The 25,750-nt window shown below is 34.7% G+C and overlaps 3 protein-coding genes across 3 annotated transcripts; 2 read left to right on the top strand and 1 right to left on the bottom strand.

Annotated features, from left to right (window-relative positions):
- Positions 1 to 649: 649 nt before the first annotated feature.
- Positions 650 to 3,600, top strand: LOC117793445 (zinc metalloproteinase nas-7). Its single transcript, XM_034633758.1, has 4 exons — positions 650 to 822; positions 892 to 1,065; positions 1,132 to 1,568; positions 3,347 to 3,600. The coding sequence occupies exons 1-4, from the start codon at positions 672 to 674 to the stop codon at positions 3,524 to 3,526; spliced, it is 942 nt and encodes a 313-aa protein (XP_034489649.1). The 5' UTR covers positions 650 to 671; the 3' UTR covers positions 3,527 to 3,600.
- Positions 3,540 to 6,488, bottom strand: LOC117793444 (serine/threonine-protein kinase fused). The gene is made up of 5 exons (XM_034633757.1): positions 6,141 to 6,488; positions 5,324 to 6,072; positions 4,635 to 5,258; positions 3,999 to 4,567; positions 3,540 to 3,938 (listed from the first exon to the last, which is right to left on the bottom strand). The coding sequence occupies exons 1-5, from the start codon at positions 6,249 to 6,251 to the stop codon at positions 3,589 to 3,591; spliced, it is 2,403 nt and encodes an 800-aa protein (XP_034489648.1). The 5' UTR covers positions 6,252 to 6,488; the 3' UTR covers positions 3,540 to 3,588.
- A 4,357-nt stretch (positions 6,489 to 10,845) lies between these two features.
- LOC117793687 (C-mannosyltransferase dpy-19 homolog) lies at positions 10,846 to 14,916 on the top strand. Its single transcript, XM_034634070.1, has 7 exons — positions 10,846 to 11,013; positions 11,073 to 11,334; positions 11,831 to 12,152; positions 12,233 to 13,609; positions 13,676 to 13,869; positions 13,947 to 14,072; positions 14,147 to 14,916. The coding sequence occupies exons 1-7, from the start codon at positions 10,968 to 10,970 to the stop codon at positions 14,349 to 14,351; spliced, it is 2,532 nt and encodes an 843-aa protein (XP_034489961.1). The 5' UTR covers positions 10,846 to 10,967; the 3' UTR covers positions 14,352 to 14,916.
- The last annotated feature ends 10,834 nt before the right edge of the window (positions 14,917 to 25,750 follow it).

Here is a 25,750-nt window from a genome sequence, read left to right as displayed (position 1 = left end):
AATCCGATTAGATTAATTGAATTGAAAACTTTAAACTCGTTTTGAGCTTAGATACTTTTGAAGTAAACGGGCAATATATGGATACATTTTAGACCAAGTATTAATTATATGTTCCAAGAAAATTTTTACTATTTTGTAGAATAAAAAAAAACAAATCAAATTATTTTATTCCATATTTCGTCGGGCTTTGGATCGATTGAAGTCGACTATTCCCTTTCCTACTAATCTAAATATTTAGATAACTCAATTTGAGCGGATACTTTGGAGAATTGTATATTAATAATTGACACCTTCGGTAGGTTTTACAATATGTAAAAACTATTCAATTTTTTAATGTAATGACAACAAGGTATGTATTTCACTTTCCAAACGTTTCATGTTATACCTGTTAAATAGCTGATATACCTGCTTACCATGAGAGCAGAGTTAATCCGTTATGCATAAATCCAGAAGTGTGGGCGATGATATTGGTTGGTTGGTTGGCGGGTTGTTTGGTGGTTTCGTAGGCACGGTCAATTACGAGTACTTAAGTTTTTCAATTGTCGCTTTGTCGCCACCTTTTGTTTGTTACCGTCTCCGCCTCCGTTTACAACGCTTCGCGTCTAATTGTAGATCGTGGACACATATAAAAGCAACGAGACACTCGGGCCGGCGTTTCTTTTGCCAAGACAATGTGGAGAAGCGAGCTTATCATACACTGGCTGACATTGGTCCTCAGCATGGACATTGCAATAGCCATGGCTGACAAGGGACGCTTTGAGTCGGCGGTACCACCCGCGCCCCGTTGGGGCGCCAACATGCAGATGCTCCGACGACACAACAGTATGTGCACATAAAGAATCAATGAATGAATGATTGTGAATTATAACCATGAGCAATGGCTTCTTATAGGCGCTGCCTTTGACTATTGGACGGACGACAGCGATAGCAACATATGGGAGCACTGCGGCCTCTTCGAGGGCGACATTATGCTCCATCGCGAATTTCTGCGCAATGGGCTACTCAACGAGCGACAGACGTGGCCAGATGCCGTCGTGCCCTTCTACATAGATTCACAGGACTTTAGTGAGTAGCTACATTTATTGAGCATATATATAAGATGATTCAAGATTTTAAGAAAACTGCGCACAGCGGCCAATCAGACTATGGTTATACTCAAAGGATTAAAGGAATATCACGAGCGCACCTGCATACGCTTCCGGCCGTACGAGTCAGGTGACAAGAATTGGCTACTTATCAAGGGCAACTATTCAGGCTGCTGGTCAAGCGTCGGTCGTCGCCAAGGCGGTCAAATTCTCAATCTTAATACACCGAAATGCGTCACGCACGGCGTTGTGGTTCATGAGCTGTTGCACGCTTTGGGTTTTTACCATCAACAGAGTGCCACGGAGCGTGACGAGTACGTTAAGATCAACTGGGAGAATATCTTGGACGGCCATGCACACAATTTCAACAAGTACTCGCGCACACATATCACCAACTTTGGTGTGGAGTATGACTATCAGAGCGTAATGCACTACAGCTCCAGGGCATTTAGTAAGAATGGCAAGGCCACTATTGAACCACTGGTAAGCACAGACAAGCCATACCTTGAAAACGCGCAATGAGAAAAAATAATCTTAAAATTGAACTCATAAGGATAATAAATGAAGGGATTAAAACCGAAATCGAAACCATAGTTGAAATTAAAGAAGCATTGTATATAGATAGACTTTCTTTTAAAACTTCCCCGAATTTTTTTGTAAACCGAAATTTTACCAGTATTTCAAAACCGAAACCCACAAAAAACCCGAAAACCCCATTTACAAAGAGTTTTCGTATCCGATAACTGAAAACCAAATCCTAACATAACCGAAAACGGTTCGATTTGGGTTGATACCCAGAATAAATATGTCAATTGATATTATAATATTGTACAATGCAAGTAAAAGTTAGATAAAGTTTATTTCTAAACACTATAATTAGTCCCTATGTCTTATATGTGTCCGTCAATCTTTTTGATTGATTGAAGATTGTGATAAGTTTTGACTAACTCAGATGCCCATAGTTAAAATAAAATAATAGGGCTCCGCCCCCTTCTCGCTTCGCTCGCTCTAAGGTGCGGCTACAGTCGACCACGCTCGACAGTAGGATACCCTGTGCACAAGTACTCTGTACTAAAAGTTGATTTTCGACCAATTGTTCCAATGACAGCGATATGAAATAGGTAACTGATCTGAACAAAATATGGCCAGTATGTATAACACCAACTTAAATGCTTATTCTATCAGTTTGGTTAAGATATAAAAAAACACTTTTTCTTACAAAAACTTGATTTTGACTAATCGTATCGATGGTAGCTATATGATGCAGTAATTCGATTTGAACCAAATTTGGTCAGGATGTATAATACCAGCCCAGATGTATATTTTGTCAGATTGGTTGAGATAGCTTACAAAACCAAGAAGTTTTTCATTCTACCACTTCGACCTATCGTTTCAATGACAGCTATATTATATAGGGGCCCGATTCAAATATAAAAACAAACTTGATCTGCGTATGATATTCAGAAACTTACATACCAAGTTTGAAGTCTCTAGCTCATATAGTTACTGAGGTCGACGCGTTCAAACAGATGGACAGGGCTAAATCGACTCGGCTTTTAATACTGATCAAGAATATATATTAGAGTGTACCGATTTGTATGGGCCAAAAAAAATTTACAAATGGTACCCCATATTCGTAATCTACGGTCAATTCTAAGATGTTTTCACCAAAAAACCATAGCTTTAAAATCAATTCTTAGTCCCCGGTTTTTGATTTCTTTTTTTTATATTTTTAGCATGAATTATTACAATATCTTTAGTATTTTTCTGATTCTGAAAAGATTGGTTTCAAAACTCGTGTTAGGACCAGAACTTTCAAATACAATGACAAATTGTTCCTAAAACATAAATTTCTTCCTTGCAAGGACTAAAAACTCAAAATTTTTATTCTCGAAAAGCGGGGACTAGGAATCGATTTTAGAACTATGGTTTCTTGTTTAAAACATCTTAGAATTTACCGTAGATTACGAATATGGGCTACCATTTTTTTCTCGAAAAAATCGATGCACCCTTATATATATACTTTGGGGGTCTGCCACGCCTCCTTCTGCCTGTTGCATACATTCTGCCATTCTTCTTGCACCCTTCTTGCACATTTTGAATGGGTATAAAAAAACAACTTTTTTATTTAAGAAATATATTATATAGGTATGTTAAAAACCAGGTATAGTACCAGATCGGTAAATTTTTTCCACTCCACTACACAAACATTATATTTAAATATTTGTTTATCCATTGCTAAAACCAATTATTTTACATAGGATCCATACGCCTCGTTAGGCCAGCGACGCGGCTTGTCTGATAAAGATGTGTCCAAACTCAACGAGATGTACGAACAGGACTGCAATGGAAGTTACCTGTTGGGCTTTGATAGCTTTGGCAACTATCTAAATGAGCTGATTGATTACTTTCAGGGTAATCTGCAGGATTTGTTTGGCTAGACAACAATTATAATTTACATTTGAACAAATCAAATAACATTTAATAAAGTATAAGCAGTTGTCTAGGCAACAAAGAAGCTAAATTGGCTGAGCTCATCCAATGTCTGGGAGGCCTCAAAGCGCGTCAATTGACATGTTTGCTGATCCGCCAGTGCTTGTAAAGCACTCTTTAGCTCTCCATTCCAGATACACTGGACGCCACGTAGACTGAAGCGCGCTAATAGTAATAGCATCTGACAAGCACGCTGACGCAAGAGCTCGTGACGACTCTGCAGCAGAGTACTGAATCGCAGACGCGGATCAAATACAATCTTTTCTATAAGCTCAGCATTCTCTGGTAGCTCACGCAATACGCAACAGAAAAGAGCTAACATACAGCTTGTCAGACGAACCGCATTGTTGTCCCTAAAATCTAAAATATAAAAGACAGATTAAAAAGTTTGAATATTATTGCTGTCAGTTATCCACTTACCATGTGTAAGAAAATTGATAAACATATCGTTGACTGCGAGTATTGCCATAGCATCGCAGAATTGACTAAGGAACTGTTGCTGCTGATGCACCAAATGGCAAACCAGCTCGTACAGACTGCATGCAGTACTCATCTCCTCAGTATTCAAGTCGGAAACACTGCGTAGCGTTCGACTTATCGATACTCCGGTAGCCGTTGGCAACGATGCAGCCGAATCCGTCAGCTGTCGCTGCGAAAGAAGTAGTTTGCAGGCGTACATAAGATTAGGTACCAGCTTGACATCAATATAAACGCTTTTAATAGACTCTGCTGTCAAATGCTCGTCCAGTACAAAGGGTAGAGAAAGCAACTGTGCAACGCTCTGCAACACTTTGGGTATGGCCTTAGAGTTGCGCAATGGCGCCACAATAATACTGACTAAATTGTGCTGTTTAAGAGAATCAAATTCCCCGTCAAGCAGCTCCTGTATGGATCGATGCAAAAACGCCAGCCACTCGTCGTTTTCAATGGGTGGACTCTGGGATTCATCACAACTATCCCACCCGGGCAAAAGACAGGGAGGCGAGTTACTATAAATAAATACCAAAACAAAAATTAGATCACGATTATTTGAATTATGCAATATACGAGACTTACTCGCTGCTGAGTTTCTCATCGTTGTTGGAATGTATTGATTGCTTTAGCTGTTGAGACCTCTTATCTTGTAGCTGTTGTGAATGCGAATGCGATTGCTGTGTTAGCATCTCAGTGGTTTTTCGCTGAGTCTCTGAGTCAATGCTTTGGCCCAGCCGCAATGAGAAGTTATCCAAATTTTGGCTGAGTTTTCGTTTCTCGAGATCCTTGTTACGAGATTGTTTAATATTAAATGACATCTTCAGCTTAGACTTCATACATTTAGCTGCGCTTGTGATAGGCATTTCGATTGGAAAATTGTCGTTAAGATGATTAAGTATCATATTTGAGTTTCCGCTAACGAAGCAAGTCTGTGAATTAATTAGTGGCATAACATCACCACCACCAACACCACCGTCAGCAGTAGCAGCAGCTATGACTGCATGGACGTTTGGCATCTCCCTGTAGGAGACATCTGCAAATGGCACAACAACTCGTTGCACATTATCCTCCATATCAGTTTCAAGCTGCTCAATATCACTGGGGGCAATTGCGTTGATACTGTCCCGAGAGGTTGTCAAGTTTTCATTGATTACATCGCTCAGTTTAAGCGCGGCCAGAACATCACCTAATTCTGCACCTATATGGCTGCAAACAAATCATGTTCAGTTAAGAAATCTAATATATTGTACATTGTATGTTTGTAAACACACCTTGAATGATGTGCCTTTTTGATGTCCTTGGCTAGCTGGGGATTTATGAATGGTGAGCTTTGGGCTGCCTGCACTTCGGCTATGTAGAGTTTGCCCTCAACAAATGGATGACACAGCAGCTGCGTCCAGGAGATTCGCATGCTGGGATCCTTTTCGAGCAGACCCTGCAAAAAGGAGCGACAATCGCTACTGAGTGTACTTGGCCATTTGACCTCCTCGTGTTTGATCAACTTCACCAAATGAAGTATGGACGTGGCACAGAATGGCGGCTGCGATGCCATGCTTTCATACGCAATGCATCCCAGTGACCACATATCCGCCTGATGATCATACGGCTGTTCGGCAAGTAACTCGGGTGCCATATAAAGTGGGGTTCCCTTAATAGATGTCAATACATGAGTGCCCATTGTCATGTTGCGAGCCAGCCCAAAATCACAAAGCTTCGCGTGCATATTTTTATCTAAAAGCACGTTTTGCGGCTTTAGATCACGATGAAGTATGCGATTCGAGTGCAGATAATACAGTGCCGAGACCAAATGGCAGACAACTCGCTGTGCATGCTCCTCAGGCATAGCACCATTAAACGATAAGTATCGATGTAAATCCATAACTGCAAACTCTGTAACCACAAATAAATCGAACTTGGACTCGAAGGATTCGACCATTTCAATCACATGTGGATGCTTTAAGCGCGCCTGGATGTCGCATTCTCGTCTCAAATTTTTAAGTTCACGATTCGATCGCCCACGCTGCAAATAAATGGCTTATTATCAGCAACCTATTACATTTGGATATTATATGAATTAATTAAACACACCTTTGATATGACTTTGATGGCAACCACTTTGTCATCACCACGCCGCTGTGCTTTATACACACAGCCAAATGAGCCTTGGCCTACCAACGAGCTCACCGCATATCGGTCCATTGCGAATAATCAGCATAAACAAATTCCAATTAAAATGCGACTTGAAATGAGCTACTGTGAGACTGTAACTATTCTGTTTTTGTGTTATGCTGCCACCGTACCTTAAGGTATTGTGATCTTATTTGGCCGTCCAACAGTCTGGAAATCGTCAACACAAATTATGTTTTGCATGTCGAAAATAATTATATATTATAATTAATCTGCTCTTCTGTTAAAAAGAATATAATTGTTTGATAATGCAGTAGGCTTGTTGATAATATATCAAAATATCAATATATCGATATTTTTACAAAAACTGATATATTTATATCGATATTTTTTGAACAAATATCGAATAAGCGACATTTTTTTGGGATTTTTTATTTGTGCGTTGGTCATTTTGTTATCTGAACAAAATTTAGTTAATAGCCTATTTCCACGACAGCACACTTGGCTCATTAGACGCCATTTTCATCATTTGACCCAAATGTGGACTTTATTTCAGTACAAAATCCGAATGATCATTTTGGCTCATTCATAATGAATGTGAAGATTTTTTGTCATTCGCCCCGGCGAATTTCAGTATTTTTGTATCGGGCACGCGAGGCTTATCGATAAGCTCGTGAAAAAAAGCAATTATCACCTTAACCAGCTGTTTTCTTCAATAAAAACGGTAGGCATTAAATTTGCGCCAATTATAATATCAAAATAAATATTAAAATGTTGTTATTGTCTGCTTTTTATAATTTGTGCACAGAAACCGAACAGCTGATTTGCTTTGGGTGTCTTAACAGTTTCACATTTGGTCGTGGAAGGCCAAATATGAGCCACATTCAAATGTGAGCAAATGTGGCAATTGTGAGTGGTCGTGGAAATTGCCTATTATAGCATACCAAAATCGAACTAATAGATAATATTGTAATGTATGCTTAATGTAATCTAGAATATATAAATATTTTATATCATTCCTTATTGTATAGCAGAGAAGCACTTTTTGTGAGAAAAAAGGAAATAAAATAATAATATCAATTAAATCAAATATATCAATATTTTAATGCGATATATTAAATACCATTTGGATATATTTTGAATACAAAAAATATTATCAATACGATATTTTAAAAATATTCGACAGATGAACTTATTTAGTACTTCATGAACTATATCGTTTATTTTGTTCCATATTTGTATTTTATTTCTTATTATTTTATTACATATATCAATGAAGTGCCATATTGTTAGTCGAGTTTTTGCTATTATTTTAAATAAGAAATTGATTCAAAAAAATTAAATTCTAAAACTTATAATCATTTGCTATTCATTCCTATCAAAAGCTTACTATAAATTTAATGTTAACAGCCTATTCATCGTTCATTGTTCATTAACAGCTGACCATCTGACTAGAAAGACCTATCAATTCATATCGTTCATCGTTCATGAACAGATGATCAACTGAATATAAAGACCTATTCTTATGGTGGGTTTACAAAGGGGCACGGAGAGTCATTTTTGACAGTGGCAAGGAGCAATGTGAACACAAATGATGTGACATAAAATTCAAGTGGCACAAAAAATGTGTCACTTTTAATGTGAACACCTGTGCCATTCCGTGTCGTTTATTTTTTTGCGCACGAGCTTGTTCAATGTTCAATTTTTGTGAACTTCCTGAAGCCGTGGCGCTGTGTGAAAATTACAAGTATTGTTCACATTGACGGCAGTCATTTTGGCTTGGCACACCGCTGTGAAGCACATTTTAAGTGAATTTCAATGTGAACACTTTGTCTAGTCACGGGCTGTCAGAAATTGCCTCAGAATATGATGCCGCATTGTGCCCCTACGTAAACACACCATAAGGATCAACGGAATTGAACCAACGGAACTTATTGCGATAATATATATTTTAAACATTGTCAATAAAAAATTGTTAATGTTATGAAAACAAAATTTGCATTATTTTATTAAATTCAAATGATAGAAATACGTTATCAACGCTTAATATTTATCAATTTTTTTTATTGGAATTTTGTTAAAAAATAGGGAACATCGGACACAATCGATACATCGAAGTTTTTGACCGATGTTTTATGTACCATCGAATTTTCATTTTGTAAACATCGATAAGCATCGACATCGAAGTTTCGACCCAAATTTACATCACTAGTTCATCGTTAATGAACAGCTGAATAGAAAGCTGTGTTCATTGCTCATCGTTCATGAAAATAAAAAGCTGAACTAAATGACTGGCTTAGTTCACAACTCAAAAACGATTCAACGATTGAACTTATTCAGAAAATTGAACGAGAAATCCCACCTCTATTGTTGAATGTGTTGCCAACTCAGTTTTTCCCCGTTAAATCTGGCTTTTTTTAAAGTCAAATTGCGGGAAAAAATCGAAAGCAACGGGCAGCGGAAATTCTAGCTTTTTTAAGATATATATTACTTTTTTCCGCTTTTTTTTGCAAAACGAAAAAAAATGTTTAATTTCCAGGGCTAACATAATTAAATACCAGTAGTATGGATGATTTATCGAATTTTACATAAGCACTTAAATGCGTTCTATTGAAAAAATTGCCATATTGGATCCGCCATTTTAAATTTTTAAAAATTGACTTCAAATTCGTAATCAGCGACCCCAAAAACTCCCGAGTACCGAGTTGTGTTGAGTTGAGTCCGCCATTTTAAATTTTTAAAAATTGACTTCAAGTTCAACATCGGCGACCCCAAAAGCTCCCGGCTAACGAGATTCAAACGAATCCGATGAATTTTTCAAAAAAATGTCCGCCATTTTTTTTTTTTGTGTTATTTCGAAAACCTGAAGTGCTGGGGCAAAATGGACTTCGGGTTCGGATTCAGCGACACAAAATCCATATAGTAAGCATATTGAGACCCCCAGTTCAGAACATCACTTTTCTTGGTGGGCCGTTGTTTTAGTTCAATTTACTAAATATTTAATTTTGTCAAATCTCTCAAATCTTTTTAGATAATCAAAAGCAATGGTTTCATTTCTTCAGGAACACCAACAATTGCTTTTCGGTTGCTTTATCGTTCTTATAAATTTGTAGAACACACCTGATAGGCATTTTTATTTTACTTGTAAATCAATTTTATTTTTTTCAATAATTTTGGGGCATAGAATATTGCTTTTTCTATTCTTTTTTATATAAAATTTGTGGAACATGCCTGAATCCTCTTTTAAGATAATGTATGGTGAGTGCGCACATAAAACTACTCTCCGAGAAAATCTTAACTTATATAATTTTGCAAAAAATTCACGACTACTAATTTTATCACGAAGTTGTATTGCTAGTACGAACATTCACGTGTTCCATACAAATCCCTAAAAGCAATTAAATTATTTTATTTAGTTGAAATTTGAAATAATCTTCTGGCAGTCGACTTCAGTAACTTCGGAAATACATATTGTATATCAAAAATATGAAATCACTGACATTTTGTAAACTCAGAAATTTTCAAAGGGATATTCTTAAAATCATTTCTTTAAAAAATCTCTAGAGGTTCTTGGTGTGTGGATATACAATGGAAATTTTTTTTTTTTGGCTTCCCCCTGCGCACAAAGCTGCCTACGCCCTTGGCTGTGTAATTTATATCCCACAAAAAAACCTCTATACGAGGTAAAATTCTAGTGACGAAAGCAATTTCTAGCCCCAAAATTTCTGATACCCAGTTTTTTGACGAACAAAATTCAGCTTAATATTAAAATGTTAAATTAAAATATAAATTAATTAAAAATAATAAAAAAAAAACGAAAATTGGCATTGCGCAAAAAGTGTGAGCATCTTTTTACATAAAAATTACGTTTTGCGCAGTGCCGAATATGTGTTTGTTTTAGCCAAAAAAAGGAAAATGCGTTATCGATAAACAGCAGAACGTATCGCAATTGCTATCGTTTAAGACCATAACTTTTGCGCAAGTAGGGATGTCGAAATATCATTGAAAATACATTGATGGATATTTTATTGTGATGATATATTTTTGGGCAATATTTTTTTCTGGCGATAGTATCAATATCGATATAATTGTGCGAAAATCTTGCTTTTGCCGTTGTCGCCAAATTTTTTTCGTGTAACATGAAAGCAATATTAATATAATGAACTGTGGCAAAATGGATAACACTGCATCAAAACCCAACCCGTGTTATGAAATATGAAAAATTAGTGGAAACACAACTAATTTTAAGTGAAAACACGGCAAATTTCAGGTCGCGCCCAGATATTTATATCATCGATATTATCGCAGTTTTTTTAGTCAAAAATATCAAAAATAAATAGTTTTTCATATCGATATATTTTTGATATTGATATTTTATAAAATATTAACAAAGCGTTCGATACAATGACACAGCTCTATAGCTAAAAATGCATCTTTTTTATATTATCCCAAAGGAGTTGCTCAATTTATTTTTTCGTGCGTTTTGCACGAAAAAAAAACCAAACAATTGCTAAATATATATTTAACATGGCCAGATTTCGGGCTAATTTTCAAATAGCCAGAACTATCTATAAAATAGCTAAGTTGGCAACAGTGTCTGGTCATCAATTGTGAAACAGCTGTTTTTTCATATAACGAAACAAGTCAGCTGTTTTAAGTACTTTGTTTACGAGTAAACGCTACATCAACATCGAGGGGGGATCAACTAATTAAATCAATCAGTAGTCTAATCAAATAATGATAAAACGAATCTACTGAACAGATAAACGCAACCCCAAAGGACTAAATATGCGCGAGCCAAATTTCTACGTTATTTTATCGCACGCGCTAATTGGTAAGTAGTGATGACTGATTTTATAGCCGGCCGCTTCAAAAATTCTTCGTTTCCAAAAGGCTCGGGTTTTTTTTTCCTGTACATGCATCATGTACGCGTCATCTTCGAAACACGCACTAACCTACGGCATCTCAACCAATTGGAGCGTGAGTCGATGTTGCGCCGCGAAGATGCTCTCTATTACACATTCTACAAGAAGCTAGCCGATGGCCCGGACTTCTGGCATGGCTATGAGCAGCTGAAGAATGTCACCGACATTGAATACCCTCATAGCGTCAATGTATTGCAGCGTTTTTATGTGCTGCCTGAGTTGGTTACCGCGTAAGTTTTAAATCGAATATATTTTATTCAGCACTTGGAGAAAACTCTAATCAGTGATGATTTAACTAAAATATCTCAGATATCTCAATGATATCAGCGCAATGATATCAGCGGTTAGCTTCTAACTCATTATATACAATGTCCATTATTCTTATATGCATTTACAGATACATATAGAGCCATTATATTCGAATCTTTATTTAAGTTTAAATCGAATATGTATCACTATATTTTTTCCAACACTTGGATAAAACTCTTATCAGTGATAACTAAATTGAAAGAGATATCTTAGTGATATTAGCGCAGGTGGTTAGCCTTTAACTCATTATATACAATATCCATTATTCTTATATGCATTTTTTGTTAATATCTAACATATGGATACATATAGACATGCTCAATTCAGAAGCTTTATACTCGAATCTTTATTTTAGCACCGATGATATGTAATGTAACTACATAGCTCTTTATATTTTCTCTCTCTCTTTGTGTGCAGATACTTTTTTCATGTGGTGAGAGCCGGCTTTAATCCAAGCGTGCAGCCCATGCAGTTTTATTTGGATTTCGTCTGGCTAATGGGCGGGGTCACGCTGCTGGTTCTTTATTTATATGGGACGCTTCTGAGTGAAAATGTATTTGGTGGCATTTACGGCGTTCTTTCTTATTTGATGTTCCACAGCTTTGCTGCCAAAATCTACGAAAGGCCGTTAGCTCGTGAAAATTTTGCATTTCCCTTTATATTCCTTCAAATGTTTTATTTGTGTATATGTATTGGCCGTGTTTTACATCGGCAAAAGCATACCTCGCGCCTCGTTATGGTGAGTGTATACCTGATTTCTAATGATTCCTAAAAAAAAGACATCTAATCATGTACATATTTTCTATTTTGTTACATTAGATATTTGTGATGTCACTATTTACAGCTTGTGCACTGTTGTCGTGGCAGTTTTCCAACTTCATATTCACAACACAGATTTTAATTGTTATGACCTCATGGAACATCAGCTCGATGCCACTGGGACTGGCCAACGCATTTGCTTTGGATTATTCGCTGTCCCATTTGCTCGGAAATTGCTTAGCCTTTGTGCTGTCACATGGTAATAGCCAACTGCTCTTCACCTGGCAATTAAGCGTCTCCCTTAGCCTGTTTCTGATAACAATTGTACGGCAAGTCCGCAGCCAGCGATCTTCCAATGATCTGCTGCAGTGCGACTATTTCTCGTTTAAATTCATATTGCTGGCCTTTCTCTTCGCTAGCAGCATGCAAGCTAAGCTAGTGTATGTGCTAAGCAAATCTGGACTGCTGAATTGGCAGGAGAATATGAACATGCACTACTGCGATTTGTGGGCACATTGGGTGCTACAGGCCAAAGTTAACTTTGTTACGAATCTGTCTGCCTGTAATCCGCTTTATGCCCGCGTCGCTTGGTCGGAGCTATGGCAACTGGTTAAGACGCTTATTGTAAAGCCATATTGCATGTATGGGGTCGTAATGCTGGCCATGTTTTTTCGTAAATGGCGTAAAAGCAATGTTCCAACATCGCCAAGTCAAGAGCAGCGCGAGCGTGCTCGCAACTATGTGCTGGAGGACTTTCTCGAAGAACATCATGTATCCATGAGCGATATGTCCAACAAGCAAACTGAACAGCAGCTACAACAATGCTTTGCCCTGCTGGAGAGCTGCGATCACGACTATGAGCGTTACAAGCAAGAGAAGGTCAAAATGCAAGAGGAGCAGCAACCGGAGCGTGATGATTTCATGCAGGATATCAAACGCCTAAAGGCGCAGATACATCGCAATAGTGATAAACAGCGTAAAGAGCGCGAACAGGCCAGCGAGCACAATCTCAAAGATGCTGCTCCAATTGAAACGGACACTAAAACAGAAACAGAATCGATAACGGAAACGGAAACGACATCTGCAACGAACGAGATGAACGAACCTGAAAGGGATGACGCATTACCATCAAAAGCCTTTAGCACAGAGGCTACCAACGGCAAGCGCCGCAGCACGACAAATACGCGTCGCGATTCTATTGTGCCTACAGCTAATGCTCAGATACTGAATCTGCATTATATGTACAGTTTTATGCAGATGATTGTCTTCACGCTGATTGGCCTCACTGTGCGCAAACTGTTTTTCCTCAGCTTCACTCAAGGCTGTGTGATAGCGCCAACGATATGCTCCAAGGTCTGGTATCATCGACAGCGGAACATATTTTGGTCTGTGTCCTTGGCTGTATTCCTGCTCAGCATGTTTGACCCGGGCATGACGGTAAATTGTTGACCATACATTTACATAAATATATTTTAATCCATTGAAGGTTTTTATTTTGTGCAGAATATTCGCGATGAGTATTTTCCCTCGCGATATGCAAACCCATCGGATGATCTTGAAGGCATGGTCGAGTGGATAAAATTGAATACGGAACGCGATGCAGTTTTTGCCGGTCCGGTGGAAATTATTGGCACCGTGCACCTCACCACCAAGCGTCCAATTGTTAACCATGCGCATCTCGATATGCGTCAAATGGCGTAAGTCATCTTAACCACATAATTGTTTATTAATAGTCTAGTTTTAATTTGCTTTATCACCGTTTACCACTTTAAAGCGATCGCACGGAACACGTCTACTCGGTGTACAGTCGACAACAATCATCAGATATTTATAATCAGTGCACGCAATTGAAAATTCAATACTTGATCATATCGCTAAACGAGTGTACCAATGAAGTGCGGTAAGTCATAGCCCAGTTCAAAGCTCAAATAACGAATTCAATGTAATTGACAATTTCATAACCTCCACTTCCAGGGACGACTGTGACATCTTGTCTATTTGGGATGAAAAACAACCAGCGTTTCGCAAGTACCCTCAATTTTGTCACGAGCTGTTGCATAAAAATGTTCCCAGTTTTTTGAAAGTTTATGCCAATGAAAACTATGGCATTATTAAGATGTTCTCCCAAAGTGTGCAGATCAACTTGAAGCTCAACAAAATGCCAGAAATGTCTATGTGAGACCGACAATAGGCCCAATTTTAAGAGACCGCCATGTGTTGCGCTATAACTAACTAAGAGCAAAAGGCAAATGTGACTAGAATATTTATCGAGTATAATTCAATTGTATTAATACTTAAAAGTGACCAAGTTGGCGTACACAGTCACACGTACACACACACATCCCTTAAATTAAATTTCGACACCAAAAACCAGATAAAACTAAAAACAAAGCCCTATAACTACTCTGTGCAAGTCGATAAAAAAGAGTCCCTCTACTTCGGGCCCTAAGAATCGAACTGCATCGTTAATTTTTTTAGTTTTTAAATTGGTATCAGAAAAAATGTTAGTTAGTTTAGTTTTTTTTTTGTCAAGTTTAACATTTTCAAGGTAATAACGACCAGGTTTATGGCTTTACACTTAGATATCTTAACATCGGAACACACAAACGCCGAACGCTCTTCTTTTATCACCCAAAATATTATACTAACCTTTGCGATCTGGAGATGGGAAGTCCTAGAAGGAACAAATTTGGTACATAGAACCCTTGTTTGTGAAAGCCTCTTGGCCTCTTCGTCATCAAATCGAATGAAAAAGCTAATTATAAGAGCTAGGTTTATACGCGTGTTTATGCCTAATGCTAAAGGTATGGGTGTTATTCCATTAAAAATCAAGCACCGTAAATAATAGTTATGAATGCAAAATTAAACTAAAGAAATGGACTTTTATATTATGATTTTTAAAATAATATGTACGGAATACCTTTTATTTGTAACTTTTAAAGCAAAAATAATAAAATTTTTAGCTATTTTTTTTTTTTAATCAAAGATAAGTGATATTTCGTAACTTTTAACTAAAATTTGTTACTTAATTATTATTCTGCATTTGTTAAATAAAAACTAAAAATATCTGTTATTTCGCAACTTTTGAATTAAAATTTTGAAATAATAACTTTTAACAGTTACGGTCCCTGTTAGAAATGGAAAACTAGAAAAAACAAATTAAAAAAAAATAATTTATAATGCTGTTCGATTTCTAGGTCCCGAAATAGGAAGAAAACGTTGAGTCTGGTCGTCTTTATTTTTTTGTAACACTATCAAAATTCTATTGAACGAAAGAATGCACATATGAATTCCAAGACTTTAAACTGTTTTGGTATTCACATACACTTTAAAACTACATTGCATTTAAGTCGCGTCCAGCCTTTGTTCTATTTTGATTTGTTTAAATTTATTTTTTAGAAAACATTCCCCCCATCACTTTTTTATAGGTTAGAATGTTTAACTGTTACTACGCATTATGAGCTAAGTTTAACTGAGGATTTAATAACATAGTTTGGCGAGTGTAGAGCTCACTTTATGCATTAAGTTTAAGCTAAGCTTTTTACATATAACGACTAATCCACACAGACATCCCTTGGGCCAAGCCAATAGATGTCAATAATAATTTATGTATTAATGTATTGTGGTCATGGATAATATGGCCTAACAGACAAGACCCAGAGGATAAATTATTAAAAATCTTTGAAAATAAAGTTAAACGAAAGAAGTTCAAATTCAAATATCAAGCTATTTTGAGTTTTCTTGAATAACCACTTAAGACGTATAAGTGAGTTTACAGCTGCACATTAAGCAAGCGTATCAGTTGAGCGCACTCGACAGTAGGATACCCTGTGCTTAGGCTCTTAGGTGCCGTTCGACACATTGAAAATTTTAAGAACTCTGTATTATTTCGACTGATTGTTTCAATGACAACTATATGATATAGTGGACCGATTTGACACGAATTTGGTCAGAATATATCAACATATATATGAACAGCCCCAATGCATATTCTGTCAGATTGGTTGCGATATCTCAGAAAACAAAAAAGTTTATAGTACTATAACTTGAGACCAATCGTTCCTACGACAACTATATAATATAGTGGTCCGATCCAAAAATAAAAACAAACATGATCTGCGTATGCTATCCAGGAACCTACATATTTAATTTGAAGTTTCTATCTCTTGTAGTCATAAGACTGTTAGGTGTTAAAAAAATTTGTATATAATTTTTACCTTATAAATTTTTTTTCCAAATACTCAGAAAAATATGCCATCCTAAAATTAGGTACGACCGTACTTGAATTTATACCGTTTCGTTCTTAAAATTTTAAGATTGCTGTGTACTAAAAATCTTGATATAAGTATAAATCTATCTTAAATTTAGAATTCTGACATCACATTCCTATGGCAACTATCCGAAATAGTAGCCCGATTTTATCTAAACCTAGTCAGAATATATAAGACCATGGAAAATATATAATCCGTGAGTCTCGAAAAGATACCTTTAGAAACAACTGAGTTATTTGTACTAAACTAGTTTTAAAGTTTTGTTTGTACTTAAAATAGTTTTTTTTCAAGATCGAAAGGAAATTAAAAATAATATCGTTTCGTACTTAAAGCAAGTACGTTTTGGGATATTTCTTATTCATTGTCGCACCTTAAAATTCTCAACTGGTTCTAGCGACGCAAACATGACGTTAAGCTTGGATCGCTCGTAAAATCAGCACCTATTCCGAAAGGTCGCTAACCAAGAAAATACACCATTATTTAATGGTATTTAATTTTGGTATTTTGGTAAATTTTAGTACACATTCTAGTGTATGTTTTAAGATTAAAATTAATTAATTATGACAATGCTTTGTACTAGAATCAAGTACATTTTTGGTTTAGTTCAAGATATTTGTGTACTTAAAGTAGTGTTTTCATTGTAAACTCTGCTCATTTAGGTGAACATGTTCACTTGTTCTTTTTTCTTAGGCGGAGTCAACTCACTCAGATTGCTCAGTTGCTCACTTGCTCAGTTGTTCACTTGGATTGTTCACTGCTCTTAGCACACCTCACACAATTAAACAAAAATAACATTTAAGTTCAAATATGACTCTTAAATTAATGATAATATAAAATAAATTAAAAAAGAATTGTATTTTTCTTCCTGCATTGAAAATTCTTAAGATAGTACATAAATCTGAAATTATAAAATTATATAATAAAATAGTTGCCTTTAGCTTCCTGGCTTCCGACAACTTCAAAATGGTTTTGAAGTTCGCTATAATTTCTAATTAGCCAATTTTAAAATTTTTAAAATGACTATTTAACTATGGCGCTAATTCAATAAGCGTGTATTTTCGTTGAAAACAAACTCAAAGATGAGCAAGAACGCAAAATGTCCTAACTACGAGCGCAGAAGAAAACTCGAGCAAAGTGCGCAGAAATGAGCAATAATGAGCAAGTCAGAACAACTGAGCAATACAGAACAACTGAGCAAGAAAGAGCAAGTGAGCAAAAAAAGAGCAAGTGAGCCATAAAGAACAACTTGAAAGGAACATGTTCACTTGCTCACTTCAGTGAGCAACTCATTTTTGTTCACTCACTCATGAGCAACTCAACACTAGTTTTCAATTTTTTCAGACTTGAATTAAACCTCATTTTAAGATTTCCGCACTTGCGAAAACCGAACTAGAAATAAGATATTTGGTTTCAACTTTAGAAATTCCGAACTTAGACAGCTTTTGAGATAGTTTGTTCTTGAAAATGGCCTGTTAAAGTACGGAAATCTTGATTTTTTTTCTGGGTGTATATTTTAAATTAAAAAAAACATGTTTTAAATTTACTTGTTGTTGTGTAAAACACTGACTTTTTTCTTTGCTTGTTTTAGCGATTCACACTTTTTCCCCCTATAGGGGCGATTGACGCATTTGATAGGTAGTAATATAAAGCTTGATAAACATATCTATGCGAATCGATAAAAGAACAGAAAAATATTACAGAAAAAATTGTATCAATCCATATAAAAAAGTAAGTGATAAATCGTGATTTTTCGAGCATACCGGGCTTCGGACTTTTTGATGAGGCCCGGAGCCAATCGAAAAAAAGTTCGTTTACGATTTTTAGGCCCATACCCCTTGGATTTTTTGAAGAGACCCACGGGTCACGAAGCCCAGTGCCCGTGCCTATCTCTAATGCTGATCAAGAATATACAGGGGTGCCACAGAAAACGAAACCAGCCGAAAATTTTTCAAATCTCCATACATTTTTAGGAGACTTTCGGTTGGTTTCGATTTCTGTGGCACTCCTGATATACCTAATGGGGTCTGCCACACCACCTCCCTGTTACTTAGAATACTTTGGAAAACACCCTCACAGGATATAAAAAAGCACATTTTTCTTCGGTTTACTTATGTAAGCTTAGTTTTATTTCAGTATTTGTGTGTGGAAAGTTGATTCTTCAATCTACTGTAACCATATGTCATTTTACATTTTTACATCTCGGCGTTGATTTACATTAGCATAGGAGCTTTTATGTTATTTGGAATATAAACTCAGTTAGATAGTTAAAGATTACCGTCTTTTGTGTGGGAAAAGATGGCTAAAAATAACCGTGTTGGGATAATCTTTAGGCAATAACTACTTGATCTTATGCGTAGGTTAAGGCATAAGCGTGCTTTGAATACATAGAAAAACACTCGGTCGTATAGTAATATAAGGTTCTCACCTTAAATAAATGAGAAGTGTGTGCATTTCGAACCACGAGTACTTGTATCTATGGCACTTTAATTTAACGATAATGTGTGCATTTCATATAGAAAACAAGAATAATAATATAATATTGACAATAGTTGTTATTATAAGCATCATTAAACAATCGTGCTTAGTTTCTTATCAGTTAGCTACAGTCTTTCTTAATTTACATTTATATAAATATTGATATTTATACAATTTAAAAGAATAATTAAATTTTGTGCTCGTTTTTTTTATCATTTGATTCTAAGTCAATTCAATTTTTTGCTGTTGGGGATATCATAACAATTTTTGTTTCTTTTATTCTAGATTTTTTTATGTATGGAAGCAGTTATATCGGTTATACTACATGGTAAGTAAGGTAAGTAATTTTATACACATGTATATAAGTTTTAAATTGCTTTATAGTATGTAGCTTCTAAGCCAAACTAAAGCATAAGGCATTGTTACATTAAAATGTTTAAAAAACCCTTATGCACGCAAGTATATTGTTCTCAACAATCGACTTTAATATTAAATTATAGCACATTTGTATGTAACAACTACAATTACTATATATTGATAAATGTACACTTTACATATACATCTTTTGGTGCGAGTTACAGTGCAAAATATTTGCTTTATTATAAAACTTTTTCACAGTTGTGTTATTTGATTTTATCTAATGTTATTTAAAGCTAAAAGATTCAAACACAAAAACTATAATTCTTTTCACGAAATTTAACAGCATCTCAAAAGTATTATTCTGACTAGAACTTGTTTTTTTTCTTTCCAATCCAAACATAGTTTTATAACTTTTACACAATACAAGAAATAAATTCATTTGTATGAGCATTTCCGCTGAAAGGTCATTCGTAATAGGCAAAATAGAAAAAATCGGTCAAAAACTCAAATCTTGTGAGATTTTCTTCCAGAAACATTTTCAAGTTACTTATTTAAGCAATCTACACATGAATTAATTCACTTGGATGAAAATACCGACAGCGTCCTTGAATAAACTTAGTTTTTCTATATCTTTAACCGTTTTCTTAAACTAATGGAGATTTTGTACTATAATGATTAATCAAGAAAAAAAAGCTAATCAAAATGCAAATAAAAATAAAAGGCTTGGTAAAGCCTAAAGAAGTTGTATTTTCGAGAAACAATAAACCTGAATAAAAACACCAGAGTTTCAATTCAACGGTATAAGTTTATTTGTCTATTGAGATGGCAATGGCGTTTAAGAAAATAAGTGGCTGCTGCGTGTAATTACACTAGGCAACAAATTTGAACTATTACAAGAACCAAATCCACTTTTTTTTTTTTATAGATATGGGGTTTCAAACGACGAAAAACAATTTTTTTTTCCATGGTGAGATTTTATTTTAGATTTTTTTGAAATTCGGCTTTTTTTAATACATTTTTGTAGAGGTGCGCTCACATTTGTCGTCATTACTCGAGAATGCCAAAACCAAAAGCCTTACTTTTTCTGAAAGCTAATGAATAAATCTATAATTCATTAAAACAAAATTGAGGATTTAAACCAGTAGTTTTTAGAGAAATAAATTTTTTAATAAAGAAAATTATGTTTTTTTATCCTTTTTTATTTTTAGCTTTTTCTACTTTAAAATTCGAGGAAAAGTCGAAAAATTTTATTTGCGTAGTTGCATTATTTACACGTCGTTTAAAATATGATTCATTAAAATCTATGGAGAGACGGCGATATAATATTATTTTGTGTCTAGGCATGTTTTTGTCGACTTTGATGACTTCCTTGTGGAGCGGCATGACCTTTAGTATAAACATTTTTTGTGATTTTTGAGATATCTTAACCAATGTCACACAATATCAATTTCTTGTTATTTTACACATTTTGACCATATTTGGTTTAAATCGGTCTGCCATAGTATATAGCTGCCATAGGAGAGATCGGTTCATAATCAGACTTTAGTATGAAAACTTCGCCTGTTTCTTAAGATATATCATCCAATCTCGCAGGTTGTGTATATGGTAATGTGTTATATATCCCTATCGAATTTGGTTTAAATCGGTTAACTTTTCAATATAGCTGCCATAGGAACGATCAGTCGAAAATCCAACTTTAGTATGAAAAACTTTTTTATTTTTTAAGATATTTCAACCAAACCCACAAACTGTGTATTTTATGTTGTCCTTCACATCTTCACCACTTTTGGTTCAAATCTGTTCACTATATCATATAGCTACCATAGGACCGATAGGTCTAAAACCAAGTTTAGTATGAAAAACTTTTTAGTATTTTGAGGTATCTTAACCAAGGCTGCAAACCGGTACTGAACCAAACCTCGTAGAACCGGTTCGAGTAATGGGCCCACCTCTAAAAAAATTTTCGAAAAAAAGCCAGATTTTAAAAAAATTCTAAAAAAAAAATTACCATAAAAAAAATGTTTTTCGTCATATGGGGTCCCAAATCTATCCAAAAAGGTGGGTTTGGTTCTTGTAATTTGTTGGCTGTTGCCTAGTGTTATTGTATTCGACCGATTATGCTTGCGAAAGACGACTGAACTGCAGCTTACACAGCTACTAGCTTGGACCTTTTATTCGGCCGATTGAGTTGCCCGTGTGAATTTTATTAGATGCAATCGAAGTCTTCTTATATTTTCCGTACGTTCGTAGCCGCCAGTTTATTGATATCATTATCAAAACCGTTACCTTTTACCGGTTTCAACCGATTGAAATTGGTAACCGTAACTAAAACCCTAGCCGAAACAAAACTTTTTTTTTATACAGAAAGCGAAAAACCGAAATTATTCAAGCCGAAATAAGCGATAAGTAACCGATTCATGTATAATAGATAGTTTCGGTTTAATCAAGCCTTAAATTCAATTATGTTGTTAAGGCTATATCATCGTTTTCAAACTAATTTTGGTGTTAAATTTGAATATCGATTTTATTTTATTAAATCAAATTAATTTTTCTTTATATAACTCTAGACAACAGCCAAAAAATTACAAGAAACAAACCCACTTTTTTGGATAGAAATGGGGCTCCAAATGACGAAAAACTTTTTTATTTTTTATGGTATGGATTTTTTTTTTGAATTTTTTCTTACCTTTTTTTAAAGGTGCACCCACATTTGTCATCATTACTCGAGAATTTCAAACCGATTTTCAAAAACTTTACTTTTCCTGAAAGCTAATGAATATATCTATAATTCAATAATACAAAGCTTAAGATTTAAACCAGTAGTTTAAAAGACATAAATATTCGAATTAAGAAATAATTAGTTTTTTGTTTAGGTTTTTTTTTTAATTGAGTTGGTTAGCCGGCTCGAGGTCTTGATGTTTATTTTAATTTAAATTTGCCAATATATTTCGACCACCATCGGTAGTTGTCTTTAGGGCGACTACAATGAACATTTAAACATTAAAACATTGAAAACATTGAAACTTATAGATAATATTAATTCTATTTAAATAAATTAACGTACATTCTATTGTTGGATTTAAAACTCCGCTTTCGTCGGCTTGGAGCTTGAGACTGATTTTTATGTAGTAAGTGTCGGTAAATATGAGCGCAGTTGTCAGTGTCTGTTTTGTAGTTCATTTGTTAACTTGTTGGTGTGTTTATTAAATGTAACATTTTCAGGGTGTTACGTTTTTTGTATCTTCTAAATTTGCGTATGTCCGCTCTCTACGCAATGTGTAGCTAGCGCTGGTTGTATGTGTGTTTGTAGGCGGAGTTTGGTGTCTGACTTATGTTGTGAAAATCGTGTTTTTAATTTTGATTTGGTTGTGCCAACATATACTTTGTTGCACATATTTGTAATATTGCCACTGCATGGTATTTTGTATATTACATTGCTTTTGTCCATTGGGTGTATTTTATCTTTTGTTTTATTGAAAAAATATTGTGTAGTGAGTGTGGGCTTGTGTGTATTTGTATTAATTGTATTCTTTGTTTGTCATAACATTCTGATTAGTTGAATCTTTCAGATAAATATATAAGTTATCTGTATGATTTTGGTTGTTCTGGTTGTTGTTTGTGGGTTTTGTGTGTATTTGTATTAATTGTATTCTTTGTTTGTCATAACATTCTGATTTGTTGAATCTTTCAGATAAATTGGGTATATATATAAGTTATGTGTATGATTTTGGTTGTTCTGGTTGTTGTTTGGGTTTTTTGAGTTGTTGTTTTTTAATAAGTGATATAATTAGGTGGCAAGAAAAACTATTATTTTTAAGGATGTCTATTATTTGATTTTTTTATGTCTTGATAGTATATGGGATCGCTCAAAGCTAGCATTCTATTAATACAGCTAAGTGCTGTGTTTATGATCATTGTTTTAGGGTGTTTTGAAAAGTAAATAATAATTCGACCAGATGAAGTTGGTTTTCTGTACCATTTTTTTTTTCGATTTTTTTGTTTAAAATTCTAGGAAAAATCGAAAAAACATTGATGACATTTTATTTTCTATTTTATTAACATAGCTGCATTAATTACGCGTCGTTTAAGCTATGATTCATTAAAATCTATGGACAGACGGCTAAGTAATTTGCATATAGACAAGTTTTACGAAATGGTTGATTTTCGACTGATCGGTCTCATGGAAACTATATGTTATAGTGGTCCGATTCCAACCAAATTTGGACAGGTTGTAAAGGATGATACGAGGTTTACTATTTGTAAGTTTGGTACAGGTAACTTAAAAAATAAAAAAGTTTTTCATTCTAAAGTTTGCTTATCAGCCGTTCGTATCGATCGTTCCCATGGCAGCTATATGATATAGGGTTCCAATTTCTACCAAATTTGGTTAGAATGTAATGAGCAATTAAAGATACCCAATTTATTTGATTGATATATCTCCAAAAACAAAAAAGTTGTTCATACTAAAACTAGATTTTCTACCGATCGACCCTGTGGCAGCTATATGATATAGCGGACCGATTTGAGCCAACTTCGGTAAGGATGCATAAGACCAACTTATATGTATATTCTATCAGATAAGTTAAGATATCTCAAAAAACAAAAAAAAAGTTTTTCGTACTAAAACTTGATTTTAGAAAACAAATAAATATTGCATATATATTACGTTTCTTTAATTTTTACAACAAATTTTTTTTTTAGCCGAAATCATACTGGTATTTCGAAATCAAAATATAAAAAAAATCGGAAATCAATATACAACGACTTTGCGTTACCCATAACCGAAAATCAATATACAGACATAAACTAAACCTTAACTGAAATCGATATTCGTGTCGGTTTGATACCCTGACCAAAACGCTTTGAATTACAAAAAAAGGCGGTGAACATTTTTTAATCTAAATTTTTTTTGTACATTAAAAGCGTATCAGAATGACCCACGGAAATGCCCATATCTATCTTAAATAAAGATTTCGAGCCCTGTTTGCATAAATATCGTAAGCGCCATTTTTTTTCGGAATTCGGTTTTTTGATGCAAGTGTTCATAATTACCAACCGCATCTGCATCAAAACTATTAAATTTTAATTTTATATATTTACGGAGATATTGGCCTGTCAATTATAACGTAAGCGATAGACGGCGTACGAAACACGACACACGATATCTCAAAAAAACTCTCTCCTGTAAAACTTGCTTTTTGACGCTTACGTTATTTATGCAAATAGGGCTCGATATAATGGTGGAGAAAAAAAAAAGCCAACTAAAAGTTTAGTAGTAGTAGAAGCCACTACCAATAACAATTTAGTGCAAACAAGTGGGATCAAGAATATATATACTTAATGGGGTCGATGCCTACTTCTCCCTGTTACATACATTCCAACGAACACAATATACCCTTATACTTATTTTTAAAGTAACGGGTATATAAATCAGTGGAAAAAATCAAAATAATTTTAATTGATTTCCAAAAATTGTGAATATTTAAATTAAATCAACTAGCTTCAAGGTGATTTATTGATAGTTGACAAATTTCACTAACTAGTTCTAAAAATTGTAGTGTGTTGGAAAATTCAACTATTCGAAATAAATAAGTAAAAATCATTTTTTTATCACTGTTCTTTGATGTTGCTAACTTACAAAACACTTTAATTTTTTGCTTGGATATTGAAAAAATAATAAAAATAATGAATTTCAGTATATAGACTTAACGAATTGTGTTTTTCGATAAGATTTTGCTATGTATCAATATTTAAAAATCTTTAGAATGTACGTCAATCGAATTTTGTATCACAGCAATATATTTTTGTCATTTTATTATGAAAAACACACATGGTTATTAGCAATGTTTGTCTGCAAGCTGACCAATAAAATGAGCACACAGTGTTGAACATTTCTTTAAACAAATCTTTTAAAATTCAAATTCAAGTTAATTCTTAGTTGACTTTAGTTTAGCATTTGTAAACACGAATAGAGAGCTTGCTTTGCGAGAGGCATGCTATGGTATATTGATGAAAAGCGTGGTAGTCACATACACTGCGCGTCATCAGGTTAGCGCCCCCCCTTCCACTCATTTGTTTTTGCATTTTTCTTCATTCCTATTGCACTCAACTTCGTAGTTTTTATTTTGTTTTCGCAATAATTATATGTGGTCGCTTTTACAAGAAAAAAAAGCTCTTTGGAACAACCGTTATATTTTATATTCTATTTTGTTTTATTTTCTACGAAAAAGCTTGCATTTATTTTGCGTCATCAGGTTAGCGCCTGCAAATTCAATGTTAATTATCTCGAATGTTTCGGCAATCACAGTTACCAAATTTTTTGTGAGTTTCAAGCAAGTAATTATCCACAAATAAACGCACAACATGGGAAGAGGAACTGTTTTATCTTTGGAAGAAAAATCAAAAATTGAAGCATACTATGATTCTGGGCTATCCTTTCATAAAATTGCTGAAAAAACAGGAAGACACAGAA

Source organism: Drosophila innubila, chromosome X (assembly GCF_004354385.1).
Source record: "Drosophila innubila isolate TH190305 chromosome X, UK_Dinn_1.0, whole genome shotgun sequence".
NCBI lineage: Eukaryota > Metazoa > Arthropoda > Insecta > Diptera > Drosophilidae > Drosophila > Drosophila innubila.
This window is presented reverse-complemented; position numbering and strand designations above follow the sequence as displayed.